General features: G+C 31.8%; 2 protein-coding genes across 2 annotated transcripts; both read right to left on the minus strand.

Moving 5' to 3' along the window:
- Positions 1 to 60: 60 nt before the first annotated feature.
- Positions 61 to 4,184, minus strand: LOC139823827 (putative nuclease HARBI1). Its single transcript, XM_071796305.1, has 5 exons — positions 3,235 to 4,184; positions 2,938 to 3,131; positions 2,565 to 2,698; positions 718 to 862; positions 61 to 634 (listed from the first exon to the last, which is right to left on the minus strand). Exons 1-4 carry the CDS (start codon positions 3,472 to 3,474, stop codon positions 849 to 851), a joined length of 582 nt encoding a protein of 193 aa, XP_071652406.1. The 5' UTR covers positions 3,475 to 4,184; the 3' UTR covers positions 61 to 634; positions 718 to 848.
- On the minus strand, positions 939 to 2,242 carry LOC139823825 (uncharacterized). Its single transcript, XM_071796303.1, has 2 exons — positions 1,566 to 2,242; positions 939 to 1,198 (listed from the first exon to the last, which is right to left on the minus strand). Exon 1 carries the CDS (start codon positions 2,219 to 2,221, stop codon positions 1,568 to 1,570), a length of 654 nt encoding a protein of 217 aa, XP_071652404.1. The 5' UTR covers positions 2,222 to 2,242; the 3' UTR covers positions 939 to 1,198; positions 1,566 to 1,567.
- Positions 4,185 to 25,309: the final 21,125 nt, after the last annotated feature.

Consider the following 25,309-nt stretch of genomic DNA (forward strand, 5'->3'; position numbering starts at 1 on the left):
AGTATTTGTTCTAAAGTAGCACATAACAATAAGTATAATGTATGAAATAAGAACAATATTGTGTTACGTTTGCAATACATTTTTTATTTGTATTTTATAAAAGATTGTATTTATTTTCTAAAGTATGCACATAATATATTTTTTATATAATTGAAAAGTTGTTATTCTTCTTCTTGCAAGCCAAATTGAGTGCGAAGAATTCTTCTCTGTACTCTTCTAGCTTCTCTCAATCTATTATCAGGATTTAAGTGCGCTTCATCTGCTCCTATTATTTCTTGTGCTTGCATTCTAACACGATCACGTGCTTCAAGATTACGTCGTTGCATATTTTTTTGAAAAGCTTCAGCTTCACCCTCTTCATCAATATCAAAGTCTACGTCAATAACATTATAGCGAAGTCGTATATTATGTAATATAGCACATGCTATTATTATGTTTGATGCCATGATGGGTTCATAATGCAGTACGCGATGATGTAGAAGACATCTCCATACGCTCTTTAAAACGCCAAACATTCTCTCTACACAATTTCTAGTAGAAACATGACGGTGTGTGTATCGTGCTTCCGCGCTTTCTTCTGGTGCATCCGTTATAGGCGTCATAAGCCAAGGTTCTAGGCCATAACCTGAATCGCCTGTCGTCACATAGTATAAATAAATATTTTTAAACATTGCTCAATATACATATACCAAACACAATGCTAATCACAATACTGACCCAAAAGCCACATTGTTCGATCTCCAGATTCATACAAATGTATCATTTCATTTCTCACGGCAGAATGTCTCCATATAAAACTATCATGCACAGTTCCCGGAAATCTGGCATTTATACTTAAGATTTATAAATCATGCGAGGATATCTGTAATAATATTAATAAACATTAATTATGTTTAAGCGTATGTAGTGCAACATGCATTGAAAAATATTACTATGTTTTGTTGTAGTTTACTGTACTTAAGGGGCTACATCCACCTAGAGGCCCGAAAAATAGGTCGAAATTCAGATTTTTTTTTTCAGAAACGATTAATGGAAATGACATGAATTTTTTTGTACTTAAAGATACATGTTTTGAGAGCTTAAAAAAATTTTTTTTATTACAAAATGTCTAAAAATAAAAAAGTTATGGCCGCCGGCAGATGATAAGTTTTTTTCCGACACGTTCGGCGATGGACACTGTGCAGTTGAAACGGTCGATCTGAAATAAAAAAACCAAAGGGATTATTCAAGTTAACAATAAAGACGAGTCCTTGACGATCGCCGATTTTTTAAATCGATTTTTTAAACAAAATGGCAACGAGCTGAAAATCGGGTATGGAAAATCTGTGAGAAAATGTCGTCATTTTTACGTAATTATTAAAAAGTAAAGATTGATTAAAAAAAAGTAAGATCGTCAAAGACCTCTAAATGTTTCTCAGCGTATTTTGTGTAAATTTCAAAACGATCCATCGAGTAGTTTTCCAGATATGATGTCCACCGGCTTCGAAAACAGTGTTTTGAGAAAAACGCGTTTAAAGTTTCAAGTATGGTTCTACTATTGTTAAGTGAAGAATTTTTAATTTTACCTCTAGTCGTCAATTCCAGGACCATATAAAGTACCCTCAGCAGCAATTGCAGCTTCGTAGAAAGAGGATTGCTTTTGTCTGCGAGCAATTCTTCCTTCGCGCGTCGCCTCCTGCACTCGAATATCAGACAAATTGATGCGCTCTCGGTCTTGATTCTTGCAGTATGTAGCGCAATTTCGGCCAACATCGATGTTCAGTGCCTGCATCATTAGTAAATATGTACTAGCACCTTCATTAAAAGTGCATGCGGCAATATTTGCAGCAATTTGAACAATTGATGCACCGTTGTTCTGGATTTTTGGTGCTATTCGCCAAATAATGTTATTCAAACTTTCGTTTGCATTTTGAGTGAATCCACCGACGCATCTCTCCAATAAATTGTCATCCGAAAGATTTTCATATATCGGACGAATTGCTTTGATAACATCGTCGTGAAGTGGCGTTTTATGCTCATAATGCTGAAGAGTTCCTGCGGCTTTTGCTTGCTGCCACGAGCACCACGATTCCGGTCCTTGAGGGCAATTATCGTGTCGAGGCTCTTCATTCGTTGAACACTTGTGGTAAAATGTGGCCCATATAGCATCCTTCATTTTTGTCACAGAATCGCAGTTTCTTCTGATGGCGAGGCCGTAATAAACTGTCAGTTCATCGATCATTTCCAGTCAATTTGCCTTTACCACCGAGACCCGTGGTTTTTTTTTGCAAACTCTTTTTTTCGAAAACTCGAATACAGAACAGAAGAGTAACAATACACAAGATCAAGAGGACAACTGAAACCCAAAATACCGCTAGAGCGATATTTTCCGTGCGCGCCGTGTCAGATAGCGGAGCTCAAACGCTCGAACGCTTGAACTTGTTTTCTTTGGAATTCTATAACTTTGTCAATTTTACAGATATCGATGTAAAATTTTCAGGATATATTCTCAACACTTAAAACTTTTAAAAAATGCAAAAAAAAAAATTTTTAGGTGGATGTAGCCCCTTAATTATGTAACTTACTGCTTTGCACATTAATGGAATGAAAGCCCTTGTGATTTGCATATGCTTTCTCGTGATTTTTCGGTCTTACTATAGCAATGTGGGTACAATCGATACAACCTATAACTCCTTCAAAATTTCTTTCTTCTTGGAATCTGTAAGAATATATAGTAGAGAATAGAATATTAAAAAAAGTGTTCATAGAAAACTAATTACATTAAATAAATAAACTTATTACTTAAAAAAAAAAGACTTCTTAAGAATTGTTCTAAGCAATCGGAACAATCATGTATAATTTAGTTTGATTGATATTATTATGTAATATGATAATGTTTTGAAAATAAATGTTTCTCTGATTTGTATTTCTAGTGCTTCATTATAATTACGGAGTTACCTTCTTTTTAAAGCTGTTCGTTTTTCCTCCGTTCTTGGAAACTTAATCCATTCGTGAGCAAGTAATTGAGTAATACTAACTGCAACTGCTTTTATTGCCCGACTGACAGCAGATTGTGACACTGATACTAAATAATCATTTCCAACAGCTTTTTGATATGAACCGGTAGCAAAAAACCGTAATGCGGTAAAAATCTGTGAACATTAAAGTTTTTGTATTAATTGTTTTAATATATTTCAATAAAAGTTCTATGATTCTATGTTATTTTATATTTGCAATGCAAATGGATATAATTACTTGAGTTTCCACACTTAATCCTTTTCTTCTACGCTGCAAGGAACATTGAAGAACATCACATAAATAGCGCACTGCATCTTTCGATAAGCGAAAGACTTTTACAAATTGCCGATCTGTTAAATCAAAAGGCTCAATAGTATTCCTCAAAGTTTTTATTGTCTCAGAATTTTCTCTCATTATTTCTCCTTCTTCTTCAACTTTCAATAGATCCATTAAAATCATAGCAGCAGCCATTTTCATATCTATAATACAAATAATCTTATAGCGTTCTCAATTTGTTGACTTCACCCGACTCGGGTCAGATTGAAAGTTCGGAAAAATGATAATAAAATATGATAATATGCCACGATAATCTATGCTAAGAATCTTTAATAGAGGTTAAGAAACGCTTTTTGCTATGATAGTTTAGTCATCGAGTTTCAAACCAAACTGATCCGAGTCGGGTCGAGTCAACAAATCGAAAACGCTATTTATAACACTAATATAAGTTTTATTACAACAAATGTGCACAATTCTATGATGCGTTACAAAGCTTAACGTTGTCCAACAGCTCGCGTTACAATATTTTTACGCAACGCAAGAAAATGCCCGATAAAAACAGTCACGTCACATCCACGTCGAATCCACGTAATTTACGTGGACTACGTGGATGCAGATTTATCCACAAACTATCCACATAGATGCAACGTTCTTTTTTCATCACTACATCGAAGTCTTTTATCCTCGAAATATCAATGTAGATTCTCTGTGGATATATCTATTAAGAGATATGTACAGGGAATTTTTATCGACATTTCGAGGATAAAAGACTTCGATTAGTGATGAAAAAAGAACGTTGCATCCATGTGGATAGTTTGTGGATAAATCTACATCCACGTAATTTCTATTAAAAATTATAATTAATCAATGAAAGTATTATTATACTGCGTTTATATGGCAATGTCATAGCTTTTAATAGATAATCAATAGTAAATTATAATTTGATGCTGCAATTATATTTTGTATACTGCAGGTGGAATGAACTTGTATTGAACAAGATTTTGTATGCAATTGCCATGTCGATTGACACATTTTAGCCCTAGTCGGTGCATCAGCAATTTATGTTTCTGCATTATTTCTAAAATTTCATTAACGAAAGGTTTCCTTATTTTTGTCTAGTGAGGTCTTTGTAAGGATTTGATAAGAATGTTTTAACTTTATAAATATACTTTTTTCATAAATATATTTACGAACACAAAATTTCATAATGAGCCGGCACTGGTTTCTGACATTCACCCGACATTAAGAAATATTATATCATATATCCAATTCAAAATTTTATTACTCTTTTTAAACTGAATTTGTTTCTTAAGATGATTTTTGAAAAATTATATATTTGCGTTGGTTATGACATATGTAGACTATATATAAAACGTTTACATCAAATTGAGAAGTAGTCTACCACGTAAGGCAGTTGGCTCACGATGCAGAGGTCCCGATTTCAAATCCCACCAAGGTAAGTGTGTTTTTCAAATACGAAAAAATATTTATAATCATAGACTGCATCTTAAGAAACAAATTTAGTTAAAAAATAATAAAATTTCGAAATAAATAATTTTTTTTATGTCGGGTGAATAATTATTCAGTGAAACACGTGGATTTCACGTCAAATCGATGATCTCATCCACGTGGACTACAGTACCATTCTTGAGCGGATTGTCCACTCGAATGTCCACGTGGATTCCACGATGCTGATCCACGTAGCAATAACGTGGATTTCACGTACTGTTTTTATTGGGTGCGTTATGAATTGCGTTAAAGTAGCTTACAGAATAGGATTTTCTAGTGACATTCAGTGTAACGCCGTAACGCAAGCGTTTACGCTTGTTTAACGCTATCGTTAACACATCATACGTTAAGATCCATTTGCGGAATACGAAGTCGTAAAGCATGCGTTAAGAAGTTACAGAATAGGGGGGCAGAGGTCCCGAGTTCGAATCCCACCAAGGTAAGTGTGTTTTTCAAATACAAAAAAATATTTATAATCATAGACTGCATCTTAAGAAACAAATTTAGTTAAAAAATAATAATAAAATTTCGAAATAAATAATTTTTTTATGTCGGGTGAATATTAAATGTATACAGAATATGCGATATCCCATTTTTAATGTTCCTAAAATAATCTATAAATGTTCTATAAATATATTTTGCATATATAAAAAAATTATGGATTATGCGGAAATAAAACATTTGTAGATTATTCGAGAATATTTACAGAAATTTCTAAGGACATTCAAAGCGGGACATTACACGTTCTTTGCACATTTATAGATCATTCATAGAAAATTCATGAATATTCTAAAGAATATTTATAGAACATTCATGGAATATTTCATGCTGTATGGGTGGTTTTATAAAGACATGTACAGCTAATGAAATATTTGTATATCAATGTGAGATTTCCATCATAATAATTGCCGTGCTCACTTCAGTCTTTAATTAAGATTTAATTTTTTTATTATATTATTAACAGTAAAACACTTTTTTGGTACAGTTATACAAACAACATGAAACAATTATCCAGCGAATTCCGTGATCGGCCAATACCGCCATTAGATTTAGCTATTTGGAGTGTTGAATACACCGTTCGCCATCCAAATGGAACTTTAGTAACGCCGCACAGTGGTCCCAAATCCCAAAAACTTGGCCAAAATATAAAGGCGTTTTATAATTTAAATGAAAATTGATATACTAATGGTTTTCGAGGTCGCTGATTACGAATCAAAAGTCAAAATTGCAAAAAACAAAATGGCGAATCCAATATGGCAGACATATATATTTAAAAAAAATCAGATTTAGCCGAAACTTGGTACATTGGGGTTTTTGAGATTGTGGATTACAAATAAAGAGTCAAAATTACGAAAAACAAAATGGCGGGCGTATATATTATTTATTTTTAAATAAAAAACGTTTATTAATACGTACATACACGGAAAAAAATAAAGTTGGTTTAATTAAACGTCGACGTCACGGGCTGCCACAAGCATAAATATATAGTTAATTCAATTGGATATTATTGGACCAAATATTTAAATTATTAAAACAATTATCTGATGTTTTTTGTTCATTAATATTGATGTTGCATTAATAGATTTTATCTCAATTACACTGATGCTTTTATTTTTGATCTGCTAGAAAATGATCTGTTACACGGGAAGCAAATCATTTATTCGATCAACTGTTTTTTAAGTAAAATCACCACAACTATTACTAAAAAGTATCAGGAACTATAGAATTCGACTGCATGTGACAAGAACCCCCTTTTATTTTTGATCTGCTGGAAAATGATATGCCAACTTCACCGACATGCTACTTCTCTATTTATTAAAGTATATATTAAAAAATGCTTTCTTATATACATTACTAGTTCTTTTTTCTATTTTTATTTTCACTCAAATTAAATAAATTGATTAAATAATTTAAAATACGTTGCTTCCGCACATGTTCTAATTCACCTTTATTTTCTAAAATAATTGTGTAAATTTCGCAAGGACTTATATTTCTCGAATACATTGTGCTTCTATTCGCGTTGAATTAAGACAAAAAACTAACTGTAAGGAATTATTGAGCTGTTGACAAACCATACATACATAATTGACGTACTGCAATAAATAAACAAAAAAAGACAAAGTTAATCATCTATTATCATTACTATAATCTCATAAACTATATAGTAATATATGCCGAGTCGCTTCGCGTATTTGGCGCGCGACACTACCGTGTCTCTTGATTCTATTACTAGGCGCCACAACATTGTGGTTTGATATTTTGCAAAGAGCAGCTATGAGCAGCTAATTCTTTTTTTTATTATTTACTATGCTTAGTAATCTTTGCTATGAGATAAGAAAGAATGCGTCACTCTGCGTCGCACTTTTTATATTGACAATTTTATTCATATTTGTCCTTGAAATTTTTACTGTTTAAAGAATATATTATAAATGTTAATAAGCACAGCATATTGCATTTTCTATTACAATATAGATATATGTTAGAATATCTTATCAAGTTGTCATTCAAAGGAATTAAAAATTATAGAATATTATCATGATATATGGAATATTATCATTGTGGGAGACAGCACGATGCCATAGTTGTAAAATAGTAATGGAACGCGTGCATAAAATTGTCCGACTTTGAAGACGCTGGACGTATTTCAAAGTGCCAATACATATTCATAAAATAATTATTGAATAAATTGGTTTACTAAACATTTAAGATAATATAATTTCATATTTAAATATTCTATTAAATATTTGAAAAGTGGCTTTTAGCCAGGTTTGGGATTTGGGATTACTGTGCGCCGCTGAGGTCTCAGAGCTGGATAGAACAAAATCTGATTGATGTCTACGCATTTTTGTTTCTTAATTTCTTTATAATATTGTTAAGTATATTCTTTCTAATAAAGCTATTGATTAGTTTTTATTACGCATTTAAATTACGCAAGAGTAAAGGCCATTGCACGTAACAAAGTTTTAGTCGTAATCGTAAGGCCATAAGAAAATAGACCAATCACACTTGATTATTCTCCTCGCGCTTGAAGAATAATCGAGTGTGATTGGTCTATTTTCTTACGGCCTTACGATTAAAATTAAAACTTTGTTACGTGCAATGGCCTCTTAAACAAGCGTAAGTTATATATTAACAGATTTTGTGTGCGGCTGTTGCATGTAATGTTAATGTAAAAAAATGAAATTAACGCAAATATAGAAAATGTTGTATTAATTGCATTGATATTAATATTAATGATATATAATTAATAATAAATCAAGCAACGCGGCAGCGTAAAAATTTCGCGACGCCAAGTATATAAAGAGATCTAATAGACGACTAGCAGAACGCGACCAAGTAGCTTATCCGGAGTTTTTGGGCCAATCAACTTTCCGAATCAAATATCTCAAAAAAGAAAACTGCGATCGAAAATCTGATGACAGTTTTCTAATAAAACGTTGATACGAGCTTTCGATTGCAATCAGTCTGATTAAGATTGGTGCAGTTAATACTGAGATTTCGAAATTTCACATGTTAAAAATGTGATTTTTCTCAATTTTTTCATTGAGATTTTAACATTTTTAGCAAGAAGTTCAGATTGCAATCACACGGACAGACACTCACGCAAAGCCAATTTGTTCCTTAAAACGCATTTATACCGCTCTGGTCAGTGCAATCAGTGCGCAATCATTTACACGCTCACATTTCTTGACACTGATTATTATCTTAGTTATCTCGCTTGTGCGTTATATGCATAATTTAATTGTGTGCCCTGTACGCATATACCGTGCGTACCAAAAGTTCCGGAACGGTCAATTTTATCTCCGAAAGTGTTGATTTATTGGAAATTTTAAATAAAAGTTTCTTCAAAGGAAGCCAATAGATGATCCTATTATTATTCGATTTTGGGTCTAGGGCCTGTGTTGAGTCAAAGTTCAATTTTTTAAATGGATACTCCTATTTTCTATTGTATCATCTTTTTTTATTAATTAATTTGAACAACTTTTGCCTGAAACATTTTTCTCTTTGTCTAATACTTTTTGAAATATTCGAGGAGAACTTAATGGTATCTTTTTTAATATATAGCTTATCTCGATAATTGTTTGTCGGAGGGAAAAGTGGTACAGGGCTTTTTGACTTGATTTGGTCTCAAGAATGTGTTGTTGCAATAATATCCCAACTTTTTTAAATACTTGTGTATATATCTCTTTGGATCTTTCATGTATTATTTTTAATATTAGACATCACAGACGCGCGCTTTGAGCGCGCTATTTAGCTTTAAAATTATACTATTACTATATATTACACTATTAATCCCTTGATACACATAACAAAATATACGATGACAGATGCTCACGAATAAGTAAGCACAGTGACCAATCAGAATCGCGGAAAAGCGGCAACAACTCAATCTCTTACATGCCTTTTTTAAGAGCGGATAATGGAAAGAAATAAGTATTGAATGACTTTCTTATTGTACGCATTAATTAATCAGTTAACTATTCTTATGACATTTATTTCTATATAAAAAAGTGAAATTTTGGAACAGAATCATAATATAAAACTGATTATGGATAACTCATATGTCAGGGTAACATTTATATCACGTTGTAAAGTACCAGTTCTTGTTTTAAATGTTCATCTGACAAGTAGGTTTTTTCATGTTTTTCCTACAAAGTACATTCCAAAGGATAGGTATATATAATAATTTAATGAGAATAAAAAGTACCGGAGATGGCCACAAGATCAACTTGTACTTAATTGACAAAGTAGGTTAAGCTAAAATAGGTAAGAACTACAATGTATATATAAAAATAATTTAGTTGTATTTATATAAGTTAATAAATTATCCTCGTTAAAAAAAATTCCCGTCTGATCACTGAAGTCAAGCAACGTTGAGCACGGTTAGTATACTTAAATGGGTGACCGCTTGGAAACATCGTGTGACGTTACCATCTAATTTTTTTTTGCATTTTTATTATTACACAGATGCGCGTTATGCGCGCGCTATTTAGCTTTAATATTATACTATTACTATTATATTACACTATTAACCTCTTGATACATAAAACTGTCAAAATATGCGATGACAGATGTTCACGAAGTAAGTGCAGTAAAAGAAACAATCAGCATCGCGGAAAAGCGGCAACAATTCAATTTCTTACATGCCTTCTTTAAAAGCAGATATTGATATTAGGCAATTTTGCTTTTCAATTATCGCGAATTGTCTGGAAGGCCGGGGTTAGATAACAGGGGCACAAAACCGTCACGATTATTTCGAAAAGTTTCGCACGCACAATTTACACTCGTATATAGAGTTACGGCTACGGTTAGTCGCGCATAAAACACAAATTTGTAAGCTATAGATTGCTATAATTAATCGTAAAATAAATATATAATTGTCACTTTTATGTTGTCTAATTTGACTTTAAAACTCCTATTCTGCTTTTCACACAGTCACGCTTCCTTCGTTTCTTTAACAATTATAAGACATTTGCATTTATAAATTTTTCATCCATATCTAAAAAAAGTGTGCAAGTAGAAACTTGCACATTGCTTCCTCATAGTTTTTAAGTGTGCAAGTAGAAACCTACACATTGCTTCCAAATAGTTTTTAAGTAGGCAAGAAGAAACTTGCACATTGCTCCTTTATAATTTTTCAGTATGCAAATTATAAATTTGCACATTGCTTATAATAATATCTGTTATACTAATATCTGTTATACTCTTACAAAAATCAATTAAATAATTAATGTTTTTACTAAAATGATCCCTACTATAATTGCAGATATATCTTATTTCCATTTTGTTCAATACCAACCTTCTTTTAATGATACTTTATATAAAACTACATATACATATAACTTACACATGTTGGTTGCGGGACTTGGGCCTTAGCATTTCATTCCCGAAGACGCAATTTACTATTTTTCATAGAAAAGGATTGATTGTTATCCCGGATAATCTGGAGGTTGATAATGGAATACTCCCTTTCTTGAATACAATTAAATACTTAAGTATGAGTATGGATGTGGGTCTCAGGTGGAGAGACCATATTAAGTTCTTACGTACTAGAACCATGTGTTTTTCTAACATACTGAAATGGCTGGCGGGTCGTACATGGGGCATTGATTTCCGTAAGGCAATTAACTTTGTCAATGCCACTATCGGAGCACAGCTTGAATGGGGGCAATATGGTACCTTAGTGCAGCTAATACGTACATGTCCATTGTTGAAAGTCTTTTGTGTTCTGCCTTTAAGATAGCGTTGGGTTTACCCAAATCGTCCCCCAATAGGGTATGCTGGTATTTCGGAGAGCAGAAATCTTTTAGAAGAAGAATTGCATATAAATGTGATAAATTCTTATTGAAGGCAATTCAGTTGAAAAATAATAGGCTCATAAATAGGATTGATGGTCTCTATAATTTGTCTACTAACGCGGCTCCTAGCAATATTCCGTATATAATTAAAAGATGGCCGATGGTTAGGCCTTTTAGGTATAGTTTATATATTTGGAATTTCCATCCTGCTTTCTCTTATCTATTCAGATTCGATTTATCATCTACTGAGTTTGACATATCATCCGGCAAATTAGCAAAGGATAACGCCTCCCCTAACCAGGCATTTAGTAGTTTTATTGCGTTTAACAGGGCCTCTCCTCAGGAGGTTGTCATATACACAGATGGCTCTAGAACGGAATCAGCTGACGGAAATCTGGTTGGTTGCTCTGTTTGGGTCCCTCAACATGATCTCTTATTCAAATATAAATTGAGCGACCTGTCGACCTCGTTTACGGCCGAGGGAGTAGCGATTGCCAGGGCTATTGACCTAATATGGACGGAATCGTGGAATTTTTTTAACATATGTACGGACTCTCTCAGCATTATTCAGGCATTAAAGAACCCGAAACATAGTTATAAACTTTCTCCGCTTATCCCAGATCTAAAAATGAAGCTTTCTTTAGCGGCTTGTGAAACAAATACTTATACGTACGTCGTATAGGCATTAGGTATACCTACACGAATAATAACGATACTGGATGATTATCTGGCCACAACTGGAACACTGCAATAACCAGTTCTGGCCACCCCATGGCCAAAAATGGAGAATTATATTAATACATGATCTAGTTTTCGACACCCATTATTTTTTTAATAAATAGAAGTCAAATACGTGGTTATGCATTTTGAGGTTAATTTTTAAACTTTCCGCAAGCCAATTACACAAACATTACTCACAATTATGTCTTTTACACAATTATTATAACGTTTAACTTACCACGTATCCTTAACGTTTTCCACAAGAAAATGCAACGATTCACACAGTTCGGTTATAAAACGTAATTTTGTCATAAAACAAGTTCTGTTCTCTGCATCGGCGGATAGCTTGACCAACACAAATAATACCGTAAAAACAAAATCCTTCAATTTACGTAGCGCGAACATAAATCATTAACTAAATAATTCGAAAAATTCGTCGAAGTGGCCACAAATGGAGCAGTGGCCACAAACGGTGCACCGACCCTAATTTCTTAATTAAAATCGCACTGTGAGGGATAATGAATATTAGTGATATTTAATAATATTTTTACGTGAGCATCTAAATTGATATTTCAAGAATAGGTATTACATAGTTAATTTAAAGAACAAAAAATAAATTTTTGAGTCAAATATTTTATACCAATTAAAATAAAATTTATCTTAAAGTCAAATCTGTTTTAAAAATTAAGGTAAATATTTACCCTTACAAATTACTGTTCAAATCAGGGCAAAATTTATTTTGAATAACGAATAAAAAATAACACATAAAATAAATTTATTCATTATTCGTGAATAACGAATAATTCGATTATTTATTATTTAAATAAGACAAATCATGAATAATTCATAATTTTTATTCGAGAATGTAATGAATAAAAAAATAATCGATCACGAAAATAATGCACCAATGGAAAATCAAAGTTTACTCGAGAACGTAAATAATTAAAGATTATAGCTGAAAATAAACTATTTCGTAACTTGCCAGTAATGAACGAATATATTTCAATTTTTTCGACTTAACTGGCCACAATTCAGTACAAAATCACGACGTTTCAGCCCTTGGTTTGGGCCCTTATCAAACTAAATCATCTGTAAGAATTGTCGTTGAAATCACAAGACATCCGTAATGTATAGTCACTTCCATAGCGTTGACTTGTAGTATAAAAGAAACTTCCAATAGGAGACACCATTGTTTCAGTCGAAGGTGAATAATAAAAATAAACAATTTTGTAATTTGCCAGTGATGATTAACGAATATATTTCAATTTTTTGATTTAACTGGCCACAATTCAGTACAAAAGTTTTGTGATTACCAATTTCTGCTTAAAGTGTATAAGATGTAGGGTAGACCGGGGCACGTTGTCACACATTTTTTTCAATATTTTTTGTATTTTTTACATTCAATATTTAAGAGTACTTTGATATGCCAAAATTTCGAGTGAACCCTCAGCTTCAATTAGACAGTATCAAATTTTGTGTGATTGTTACTCTACAGTTGTTACATAACAATAAATAACGACAGGTCGCTTGTGACAACGTGCCCCGGTCACGGGGCACGTTGTCACATCAAATGTAATTGCATGCAAAATGTAATCCAAACTGTATACAACGTAAATATCAATATATTATAGTGCGCTGCAATGTAAAAAAGTAAAATACTTCACAGAAACATTTATTTTATTTCAAAAAAGTACAAAAAGCACGAAGTTTTCGTCTTAATCTAAATAGGCAAGAATTCCACTTGAATGCGCAACTTATTGATAAACATTTTTTCTTTTATAATCATGTCGGTGATTAAACATAAAATATTTTTATTCGTTATCGTCATCCGAAGATTCGCAATAGATTCCCATCAAATTCGTGACAACGTGCCTCGAGGGCATTTTTTTACTTCAAACAGCCTCATGTCTGACACGTTTGAGATATTCGTAAAGTTAGGTACTGCACGCGATAGGTAAAAGTACATACTTTAAGATAATATAAAGGTCTATTCTGAAAAAACATAAGCTTCATGTGCAGTACGTTGAATATTAGACAATAAAATTTTACTTACGGTCGCAAAAAACTTTCAAATTGATTTTACGTCAACACGGCTGGCGCAATCTCAAGACTGTAAACACACCAAAGATGGGCATACACGTTTTGGGAATGACGGGTGCTGCCCTCCGGTTATTAGTTTTTTAAATAAAGCCAAAGTGACAACGTGCCCCGGTCTACTCTACATGTAATTTTATATAGAGTATTATTAAAGGAAGGTTGTGTTTTGAATTTTGCGACGATCGGTGAAGGAGTTACCGATTTCTGCTTTAAAAGTTACATGTATAAGTTATACATGTAATTTTATATAGAGTATCATTAAAAGAAGGTTGGTATTGAACAAAATGGAAATAAGATATACCTGCAATTAGTAGGGATCATTTTAGTAAAAACATTAATTATTTAATTGATTTTTGTAAGAGTATAACAGATATTAGTAAAACAGAGATTAGTATAACAGATATTAGTTGCAATAAAGCTTTATCACAATCAAAAAAGTAGGCAAGTAGAAACTTGCACATTGCCCCTTCATAATTTTTAAGTATGCAAATTATAAATTTGAACATTACTTCCTCACAATTTTTAAGTATGCAAATTATAAATTTGCACATTGCTTAATCAACATTTTATTTTGCTTATAAAACTTCCTCTATGATAAAGCCAAATTAATAAATATCTACTAATAAATAATTATGCATAAAAAACAGGCTTCCTCATAGAGAAAGCTTTATGAGCAAAATAAAATGTTGATTAAGCAATGTGCAAATTTATAATTTGCATACTTAAAAATTGTGAGGACGTAATGTTCAAAATAATTTGCATACTTAAAAATTATGAAGGCGCAATGTGCAAGTTTCTACTTGCCCATTTAAAAACTATGAGGAAGCAATGTGCAGGTTTTTTTGTTAATGGATAATTTTTTTATTAACGGATCGATTTTCTTGAAACCGGTGCCAAAATTTTTCCAATTTTTTGTTAATGATTTTGATGAAATTGGTACCAAAAGATTACTAATTTTATGGAGATGGCTACTATGGGGTTGAAAATTGGGTTTTATGGGATTCTATTGGTGCTCCTAATTAATGAGTGAGTTTGGGGAGAGGGGAATAGATTTTGAGCCCAAAGCGCGCGCTCAAAATCTAGTTTTATTATAATTTACTACAAACTCTAATTTTTGTGTTCTTTGTAACAATGTCATATAAATATATGTAACATATTTAAAATTTTTACTGACAATAATATCTTATAATGTATACTTATCATAGTATTATTACTCCTAAAAGAAAAAAAAAACTAAAAAAAAATATAATGCAATACTTATAAAAAGTATTATACAAACTATATTAAAATAATCCATTATCACTATTTTTATCGTTCACAATAGAAATGTACACCATATAATACTTTCTAAGTAGACTACATTAAAATTCTATCTTATTGTTAGTTTTACATGCATACATGCAACAAAATGCGACTAAGAGTGCAGTCCCACGTAGAGAAAAAAGCGGAATAGAAAGCAAGCACAGTGAGAGGTAATTAATCAGAACGTTTCTCCAAATATCCGTTCCGATTTTATATGACCGGGTTTCCTATGTACCAGGAAAAACGAAAATACGTAAATATTAAAAATAATTTTTATCTATATATATAAGTATCGTCGTCTGTATGTGTGTCTGTCTGTCTGTCTGACCGCGAACTACTCATTCGTTAGTGGACCGAATTTTTACCAAAAAAGTATAAAATAGGGGTAGAATTTTCCGGGGAGTGCCATGATGTGTACAGTTTTTTGTTACCGCTTTTCTGGAAACCGGTTTTTCGAATTTTTCTAATTTTTCGGGAAATAATTGATTGAATCTTAAAGAATTATATATGAAGTAGAGGTAGAATTTCTCGGGGAGTGCTATAAAGTGTATAATTTTTCGTTACCGATCTTTTTGGAAACCGGTTCCGAATGACCGAATCTCAAAGAATTGTACATGAAGTAGAAGTAGAATTTCCCGGGGAGTGTTATAAAGTATATAATTTTTCGTTACCGATCTTTTTGGATTTTTCCGGAAATAATTGACCGAATCTTAAAGAATTGTATATGAAGTAGAGGTAGAATTTTCCGGGGAGTGCGGAGAGAGGGAAAAAGACAAAGCAAATACTTTTCATTGCCGCGAATAAAAGCGTCCACCCGTTGAGTGATTCGGGGATGGCATAATTTAGGCAATCCGGGGACTGCCATCAAGTGAATAATTTTTTGTTACCGATTTTTTGGAAACCGGTTCCGAAATTTTTTCAATTTTTCAATAATTGACCGAATCTTAAAGAATCATATATGAAATTTTTAGTTTTAATTTTTAACTTTATGACACGTTGTGCTACGTTGCTGTTTTGTACGTTAAGTTAGTGGTCCAGCAGTCAGTAATTCCCATTGCTGTCCGCTAGATTGTAATACTTAATAATCGATAAAAAGATATTGTGATGGTTCAACTTGCTCAAATGGTTCAATTTACCCGAACTTACTCTAATTCAAAATACATATTAAACTTTTTTTTTAAGTTTTTTGTGTCTTGTAAACTGTTGAGTCTGTTTCTTTTAAAAAAGACAAAAATAATTATCTACTCTCTTTATACTACTTTATACCACTATCTTTATACTACTATAATTATCTTGATAACAGGCCTCCCTGACTGATAAGTCCTGATGAAATTGCTTGCTCTGCTCATTGCTAACAGTTTCTACATTTGCTGGAAAAACTCTAAGCGAGAGCTGAGAAAATTCCTTTCCCTGAGACCTTTCAGTGAAATGCCCAGTCTTTGTAGTTTCTCAAAAAATCAAGGATTAGTTGTTAACATTTTTTCTTGTATCTCCCAAGAAGTCTTTCCTAAAAGATATCCAGGCAGAGAGCTCGTTCAGTTAAGGAGGTTTAGTGGCTACAAAAAAATGCAGCCAGTTTCATGAAATTTTAATATGTTGTTCTGGAATGCAAAATAGAATTATGTGAATTTTTTGGGAATTTTTCACCGTCCCGTTTTGAAAAAAATCTATTTTAAAAATTTAAAAAATACAATTTTTGGAGTAGATTTTTTTCAAAACGGGACGGTGAAAAATTCCCAAAAAATTCACATAATTCTATTTTGCATTTTAAAACAACATTAAAATTTCATGAATTTCTTCAACTGGCTGCATTTTTAACATAGGTTCTTATGGGAAATGACATATTGCATACCTTTAGAATGAAATAAGTGCAAGAAAAAATGCAAATGATAAGGAAAAAAACATATGCACATGTAACTTAATAATTTACAAATAAATGAGCGAAAGAAAGGGGAAGGTTACCACACATTTTGTAGAAAAATTAATTATTAAAGCATAAATTGCTTGATTTTTCGTCTGCTAGACTGCCACGGTCGTGAACGACGTGAACAGCAGCACGCACTATACACGCGGCGACCAATCCCCTTCTCTCCCACTACTTCAAACGCTAGTGCGCTGTTGCCAGAACCCCCGCGTCCCACTACTCCCCCCGATGAAGCCATCGAACTTCTTTTATTTTTTTTAAGTCTTTAAATTTGAGGACTGATAAACATGCCTTCCTTCAGCTTGGCCTGATTTATTTGCGGAAAATAGTTATATAAATTACCTTTTTTTAAGAAAAGGCGCCAAGTACATGCATAGTAGTGTATATGTTGTTACCTCGAAAAAAAAAAGTGGTAGTATTATTAGTATTTATACCTCGAACACATGTTACACATGATACACATGTAAACTTTGTATTTAAATATTTTGTATTCCCTTGTTAAATTTAAATAAAATTTTTTAATCTTATAAAATTGTTGTCATACATTCTTTTCTAATTGACACAATGTAAAGATTTTTCAAAGTAGTGCAACAATTATTTTTTGAGGCAATATATATGTTCTCTCTGTAATTGGAGCTGTAATTTAAAGAGATATCATTTCTTTTTTGTAATTGTAATAGATCACTTGAAGCGCGACTCTTCTTTTTGATAAGGTAACATAATTTTGTGATGTGTATCACTTGGGTTATAATTTTTCGGAAATAAAGATACTACTGCTTAGATTTTTTCGAGATTTTTCGAAATATAAAGATTACGTCTACCACTTGTTACTTAGGTTTTTTCGAGGTAAATACTACCACTTTCTTTTTTTTTGAGGTAACAACATATACACTACTATGCGTGTACTTGGCGCCTTTTTTTACCTTTTTTTTTAAAAAGGTAATTTTATACGGATATCACGCTTTTTTGTAGTGTTACGCATCATAATCTTATAAACAATATATCTTATAATCTTATAAACAGTATATACAAGGTATGAAGCTAAAAGTGTTACGGACTATTATTCCTAAAGAAAACAACAATTTAATATTTTGCTTAGTTTTTTTTTAATAATAATCTGTAACCCTTTTAGTTGTGCACCTTGTATATATTTTTCAATTTCAACATAAAACATAATCGCAATATAGCATGATTAATGTTAATAAGTCGTTAACTGTAAAATTCTTTATTTATTTTTATTCGCGTGTCTTACTGAATGTTGTTCGCAACTGTATATGTACCGATATCTTCAGGTATCGATATTTTTGATAATTACAGATGGACACCTGTAACACGTGTCTGAAATTTACCTGATTTGTTTATTCTTTTATTCCCTTCAACTAATCGCAAATTAATTCTATTTGATAAAAGCAATTCTGTTAAATTTCTCATACATATAACGCATCGTTTATAATTTTCTATTAATTATAAATATTAAATAGTACGATATATATATTCGTACTCACATCCTTGAAAATTATTTCGGGAATTCGAGCGAATGTCACAACTAGATAAAATTATCTTTCATATTTTGACAGTTGAGTAGGAACATATTTGAGTTGGCAAAAAATGATTTTCTGAAACCGCACGTGTGTGTAAATAATTCTGTAGAAATAATAATAATAACGTAGTTTTTGCTATTCAATTGATTGAATTTCAGAAAAGAAAAAGATTTAAAAGTATATAACTATGTTAGTCAATAAAGAGACATAGACGCAAATTGAATCATATATATTTAATTGTCTGCTCATTATAACATAAAGCCAGATATATATAAAAATGTATAATATATGAGACGATATAACTGTGTGCCTATATAGAAAATAAGTATAAAGTGCAAACACATAGAAATTGTATATTTTTCTATACTTAAATGCAATAGGAAGAAATAATTAAACAAGTATCCTTGCATAGGAATATTATGCATAATTTTTACAAAACATATTTGAGATTCGCGCAATTGAGATATATAATAAAATTAATAACGATTTTATAAATCTTAGGTATATGTTAATAATACGACATAATCTTTTTAATCATGAAACTTACAAACTAACGGAAAAAGATTTGTATCCTAAATGCCAATAATTTTTCTAATGTAACAATAATACTGAAAATATATGGATAGAAATATATATAATAAATAATAACATAATTAATGATATACAAGAGCTTGTGTCGCGCATATCGATTTTCAATAATGGATATTATAACAAATACGTTTTACGTTCATTTGAAAACAAATTATGTGTACACATAATAAAAATTGGATGAATTAAAATTATGTGTATACACATAATAAAAATGCGGAATTATTTTTATGTCAGACATAATTTTAATTCATCCAATTTTTATTATGTCAAGACATAATTTTAATTCATCCAATTTTTATTATGTCTAGACATAATTTTAATTCGTCCAATTTTTATTATGTCTAGACATAATTTTAATTTAGCGAATTTTTATTATGTCATGACATAATTTTAATTCTGCCGCTGGGGAATTTTTAAGTCAATTCTTATGAATCAAGCTTGAATTCGATGTCTAGGTGTCCCAGGTTGCCGATGACGAGGTCCACATAGTGCGCTCCATAGCTTTCGGTGTCCAGGTGTATTAATATCTTGAATTCGATGTCCACGTGTTCCAGGTTGCCGATGACGGGTTCCAGATAGTGCGCTCCATAGTTTTCGGTGTCCAGGTGTAATAATACGTTGAATTCGATGTCCTCCTACGTGCCCTACATTCGGATTTAAAGTTATTAATACACGTAGACACCGAAAACAACGAAGTTCACTATCTAGACATCGTCATCGGCAACCTGGGACACCTAGACATCGAATTCAACGTACGATTACACCTGGACACCGAAAACTATAAAGCGCACTATCTGGATCCCGTCATCGGCAACCTGGGACACGTGGACATCAAATTCAAGGTATTAATACACGTAGACATCAAAAACTATGAAGCGCACTATCTGGATCCCGTCATCGGCAACCTGGGACACGTGGATATCGAATTCAAGGTATTAATACACGTAGACACCGAAAACTACGGAGCGCACTATGTGGACCTCGTCATCGGCAACCTGGGACACGTAGACATTGAATTCAACGTATTATTACATCTGAACACCGAAAACTATGAAGCGCACTATCTGGACCTCGTCATCGGCAACCTGGGATACCTAGACATCGAATTCAAGCTTGATTCATAAGAATCGACTTAAAAATTCCCTAGGGGCACTTTCTGCCAAGCGTAGAGAACCTTCTATTCCGGCAGCGGTGGTAATACGATGTAAGGATACGAAATCTCTCTTTCTCTCTCTCTCTCCAGATAAACATGAAGCAATTGACTCAATATATATACCTAATTTACCTAAATAGAATTTTTCCTCCTGACCGATAAGTCTATCGACCTAATTTACCTACTAGATCGATCGAAATACGCGCGCGATATCGAAACTGGCGATACCTGCGCCGCCAGCGTCGAAAAAGTGAAAATGACATTTCTTTGATATATATATATATATATATATATATATATATATATATATATATATATGTTATAAAACGTCGCGGCGTTAGGAGGAGGAGGAGGAGGAGGAGGAGTATCTTAAATAAAATTTTTCACATTTGGACTTTGCGTCTCAATATCTCCGCTCGTAGGGCACGTAGCGGAAAATATTATAGGAGATACCCCCCCTAATTTGACCCAAGCTATCGATCAAGCCTACTTAAAACGTGATCCGTTCACTCGTTATATGAGATCTCAACATCTCGAGTATTCGCAAATCGTCGCGTCGCGTAAAAGAGTCACGGTCGGTCTCGCTCCGCGTGTACTTGGCGCGAGACACTACCGTGTCTCTTGATACTAAAAAGTGGTCCGGATTGTATAAGCTCTTTTGCAAAGTTTTCATATCAGATCGAGTTTAATATGAAGCAGTATACTATAAATAAAGCGCGCAATCACTTAACGTTTTTTATATACGTAGAGGCGAGTTAACTTTAGACATCTGGAAAGTTCCAGAACTTTCCGGATCGTTTGAAATAATATTTTTACCTTCTATAAAGTTATAAGTAATTTCTATTTATTAGTCATAATTCGTTTGGGCCCCGGACAAATCAGGGCGTTTTCCGGGATCCCCTCTCATTGTGAAAAACGCGCCGCGTGGACACCCGCGGGGTTTTAGCCAGTAAAAACCCGGCATTTCCCTCGTCTCTCCCCAGAGACGAGGGGGTTTTTCCCCTCCTCGGATGGGGCTACTGGGTAAACCGGGCTTCGGCCTGGGATCCCAGTAATAGAAGATTTCCCCGCGTTAAAAAAAAGTCATAATTCGCTTATATTGCCAATAGAGCCTGCATGCGAATGTCGTCATTCAATTTCAACAATGATAGTAGTAGGAAGTGAATAGATACTGCGTACTATATCTACTATATCTACATACATAAATACATATCTCTCTACCTATATACATAGATTTACGGCGTCTGTGCCAAAACAACATATGCTCGTAACTTGAGAATTAACGCTGAGAGCCGAAAAACAGTAATTTTTGTTCATTCTCAACTTTTAATCTCAATACACACATGCTTACTTAAAAGTCTTGTCTGCTGAAAAACACAGTAATTCTAAAGATTAAGATTGTAAGCGACATTGTCTGAAAGAAATAATAGAAGAGAAATAATTACTGAGAAATTTGATTATTCAATCATGCGATTCTGTAACCATTACTGTTGGCTCTCCATATTCGTTCTATCGCGCGAGTTCAGAGCAGTTCAGAGATATATGAGATTCATAATAGTTATTGTAGAATAGATTGTTAGCTCAGCGTTAGCGTATTAGGTTGTTATTCCGGAATCTTAGATTCGAATCCCGTCTCCCGTCAATGTGTTTTCAAAAATTGTAAAACAGTGCGTAATTTTAATTAATATAAAATAGAATATATGCAAAACCACGAATACAAATTAAACTATGAAAATATTAGAAAAAAATAAGAGCAATTTAAAAATAAAAAAAAGCAATTTGAAAATAAAAAAAAAATTCTTTTTTTTTTGTTAAAATATTGCACCGAAATCATTACTAGTCTTTATCGTAATGGTTACTGTGAAATCCGTACTGGTTATTGGGAGAATGTTTACTGTAGTAATGCGTAATGGTTACTGTAAGAAAGATTAAAAGTTGAGAGTGAGCAAAAATACAGTAATTATTACTGTTTTTCGGCTTTCAGTGAACCGGCAAGCCTGACTAGCTTCCCCTTTTAAAAAAAGTAGATGGGGGAAGAAATCCAAACCACTTTGAAAAATAAAAACATGTCGAATGTCGAGCAAGTCAAATTTCGCACGGACGTCTCAGATCCAGCCTACACTAGTCTTTATCTATACTAAGTAACAATGTTGCCATTATTTATGATAAATGTTGTTTTTGGTCAAAACAACGTCTCTTTAAAAGATTTTTAGATAAATAGTTGTTTCTCTACGGTTTAGTTATCCCCCCCCCCCAACAAATGGAATTTTGAATGGCGGCCGAAGATCGGTGGATGAATCTTTTCAACATATTCTACATGTTATATATTACATAAATTTGTAATGAATTATTACAAAAATGTCATATTTGCTATATTAAATATAATTTTATCTTTAATTTTTCATAATGTTGACCATTTTGACCCTCCTGAATAATTCAACTTTTTTGAAGATATCAATCTGCATTATTTTTTTTCTTGAACATTTATCTCTGAAGTAAAAAACCTTAAAAGGATTTTTTTGTACTACCTAGAAAAAAAATTACAAAGGCCGTAGCCGGATAAAAAGGATCAATGTGCCCCCACAAGGATCATGCTCATTTTTTTTTCTCTGATTGCTATCAGTGTCACTTACAATTTAGTCAAATATTAGCCCTTAATATTGAACCGTTTTTGTATAAAAAATAAAAATAAAAATTTCGAAAATAATTCATATCTTTTGATCGGCTTAAGCAATTTTGATGAAATTTTAATATGTTGTAGATATCATTGAAACACATTTGTGGAAAATTCGGGAAAAGTTTCTGATGACAGAAACATTGAGAAAAAAAGTAAATAAATGTTCTTGCTTTTTTTTAGTCCCGTTATCTTTCTGGCACAATTACGAAAACATTTTTATAGAATCTTGAAGTAGTTTCCTATCAGACATAATTTTCTTTAAAGCAATAAAATGGATAGGCGGTACTTTTCAAAAATAAAGTATTCTTTTTTATTTTTTAAAAATATGATATGCTTTTGGTACGATTGCCATATATTTTATGTAGAATTTTGGGATATTATTTTACAAGTAATTTTTTCGAACCAATAAAATGAGTAGGCAAAAGTTCAAAAAAATAAAATATTGTTTTTTATTTATTTTAATTATGATATGCTCTTTGTATCATTGCCATATTTTTTTGTGAATTTTTCAGACGGTATTCTACAACAAATAATTTTTTTGAATCAATAAAATGGGTAGAAGGTACTTTAAAAAACAAAATATTTTTTTTCAAAATTATCATAGTTTTTTGGTATCGTCATATTTTTGTTTAGAATCTTGGAATGGAATCCTACAACAAGTAGTTTTCCGGAATCGATTAAATAAATAGGTGCAGGTACTAAAAAAATAATAAAATAAAGTAAATTAAAATAATTATAAAAGGATAAACTATAATCGTATATTAAATCAAATGTTTATTAAGTACACGTCACATACACATACACGTACACATACACTCAAAATAATGAAGTACATATAGACATTCGTTCACATAATCACTCTTATACTATTATTTACGCTATTTATAGTTATATTCATATGGATGGACTAATCTTTATCATTATCTTCATTGATAATAGGCGTGATATGCAGTCTGTTTTAAATATATTTAAATATATTTAAATATCTGTTTTAAATATATTTAAATATATTAAAATATATTTAAATATATTTAAATATAAAAAATATTTAAATATGAACGTATGTGTATGTGTACTTCATTAATAAACATTTGATTTAATACAATTATAGTTTATCCTTTTATAATTATTTCAATATATTTTATTTTATTTTATTATTTTTTTAGTACCTGCACCTATTTATTTAATCGATTCCGGAAAATTACTTGTTGTAGGATTCCATTCCAAGATTCTAAACAAAAATATGACGATGGTACCAAAAAACTGATAATTTTGAAAAAAATATTTTGTTTTTTAAAGTACCTTCTACCCATTTTATTGATTCAAAAAAATTACTTGTTGTAGAATATTGTCTCAAAAGTTCACAAAAAATATGGCAATGGTACAAAGAGCACATCATAATTAAAAAAATAAAAAATAATATTATATTTTTTTAAACTTTCGCCTACTTATTTTATGGGTCTCGAAAAAATTACTTGTAGAATACTATCGCAAAATTCTACATAAAATATATGGCAATCGTACCAAAAGCATACCATATTTTTAAAAAATAAAAAAAATACTCTATTTTTTAAAAGTACCGCCTACTCATTTTATTGCTTCAACAAAAATTATGTCTGATAAAAAACTACTCCAAGATTCTACAAAAATTTTTTTGTAATTGTGCCAGAAAGATATTGAGAGTAAAAAATACCAAGAACATTTATTTATTTATTTTATCAATGTTTCTGTCATCAGAAACCTTTTCCGATTTTTTCACAAATGTGTCTCAATGATGTCTACAACATATTAAAATTTCATCAAAATCGGTTAAGCCGATCAAAAAAGATATAAATTATTTTCGAAATTTTTATTTTTATTTTTTACACCAAAACGGTTCAATATTAAGGGCTAATATTTGACTAAATTGTAAGTGACACTGATAGCAATCAAAGGAAAAAAAATAAGCATGATCCGTGTGATGGCACCTTGATCCTTCTTATCCGGCTTCGGCCTTTTTAAAGAAATCCATCTCTTTTTTTTATCCTTATTCAAAGTTTATTAAAAATAAGATATTAAATCAATAATTTTTATCAAAATGACTATAAATTCGTCAATTACAATGTAGACAGATGTTTTGTGAATTTTTTCAAAATTTTTAAAATACTTTAAGGTAGGAAAAATAACGTCAGACGCGACAGACCCACGTATGCGGTATAAAGATTTAAAAAACCAGGTGGAGGG

The sequence above is a fragment of the Temnothorax longispinosus genome, unplaced genomic scaffold, assembly GCF_030848805.1.
Source record: "Temnothorax longispinosus isolate EJ_2023e unplaced genomic scaffold, Tlon_JGU_v1 HiC_scaffold_19, whole genome shotgun sequence".
Classification (NCBI taxonomy): Eukaryota; Metazoa; Arthropoda; class Insecta; order Hymenoptera; family Formicidae; genus Temnothorax; species Temnothorax longispinosus.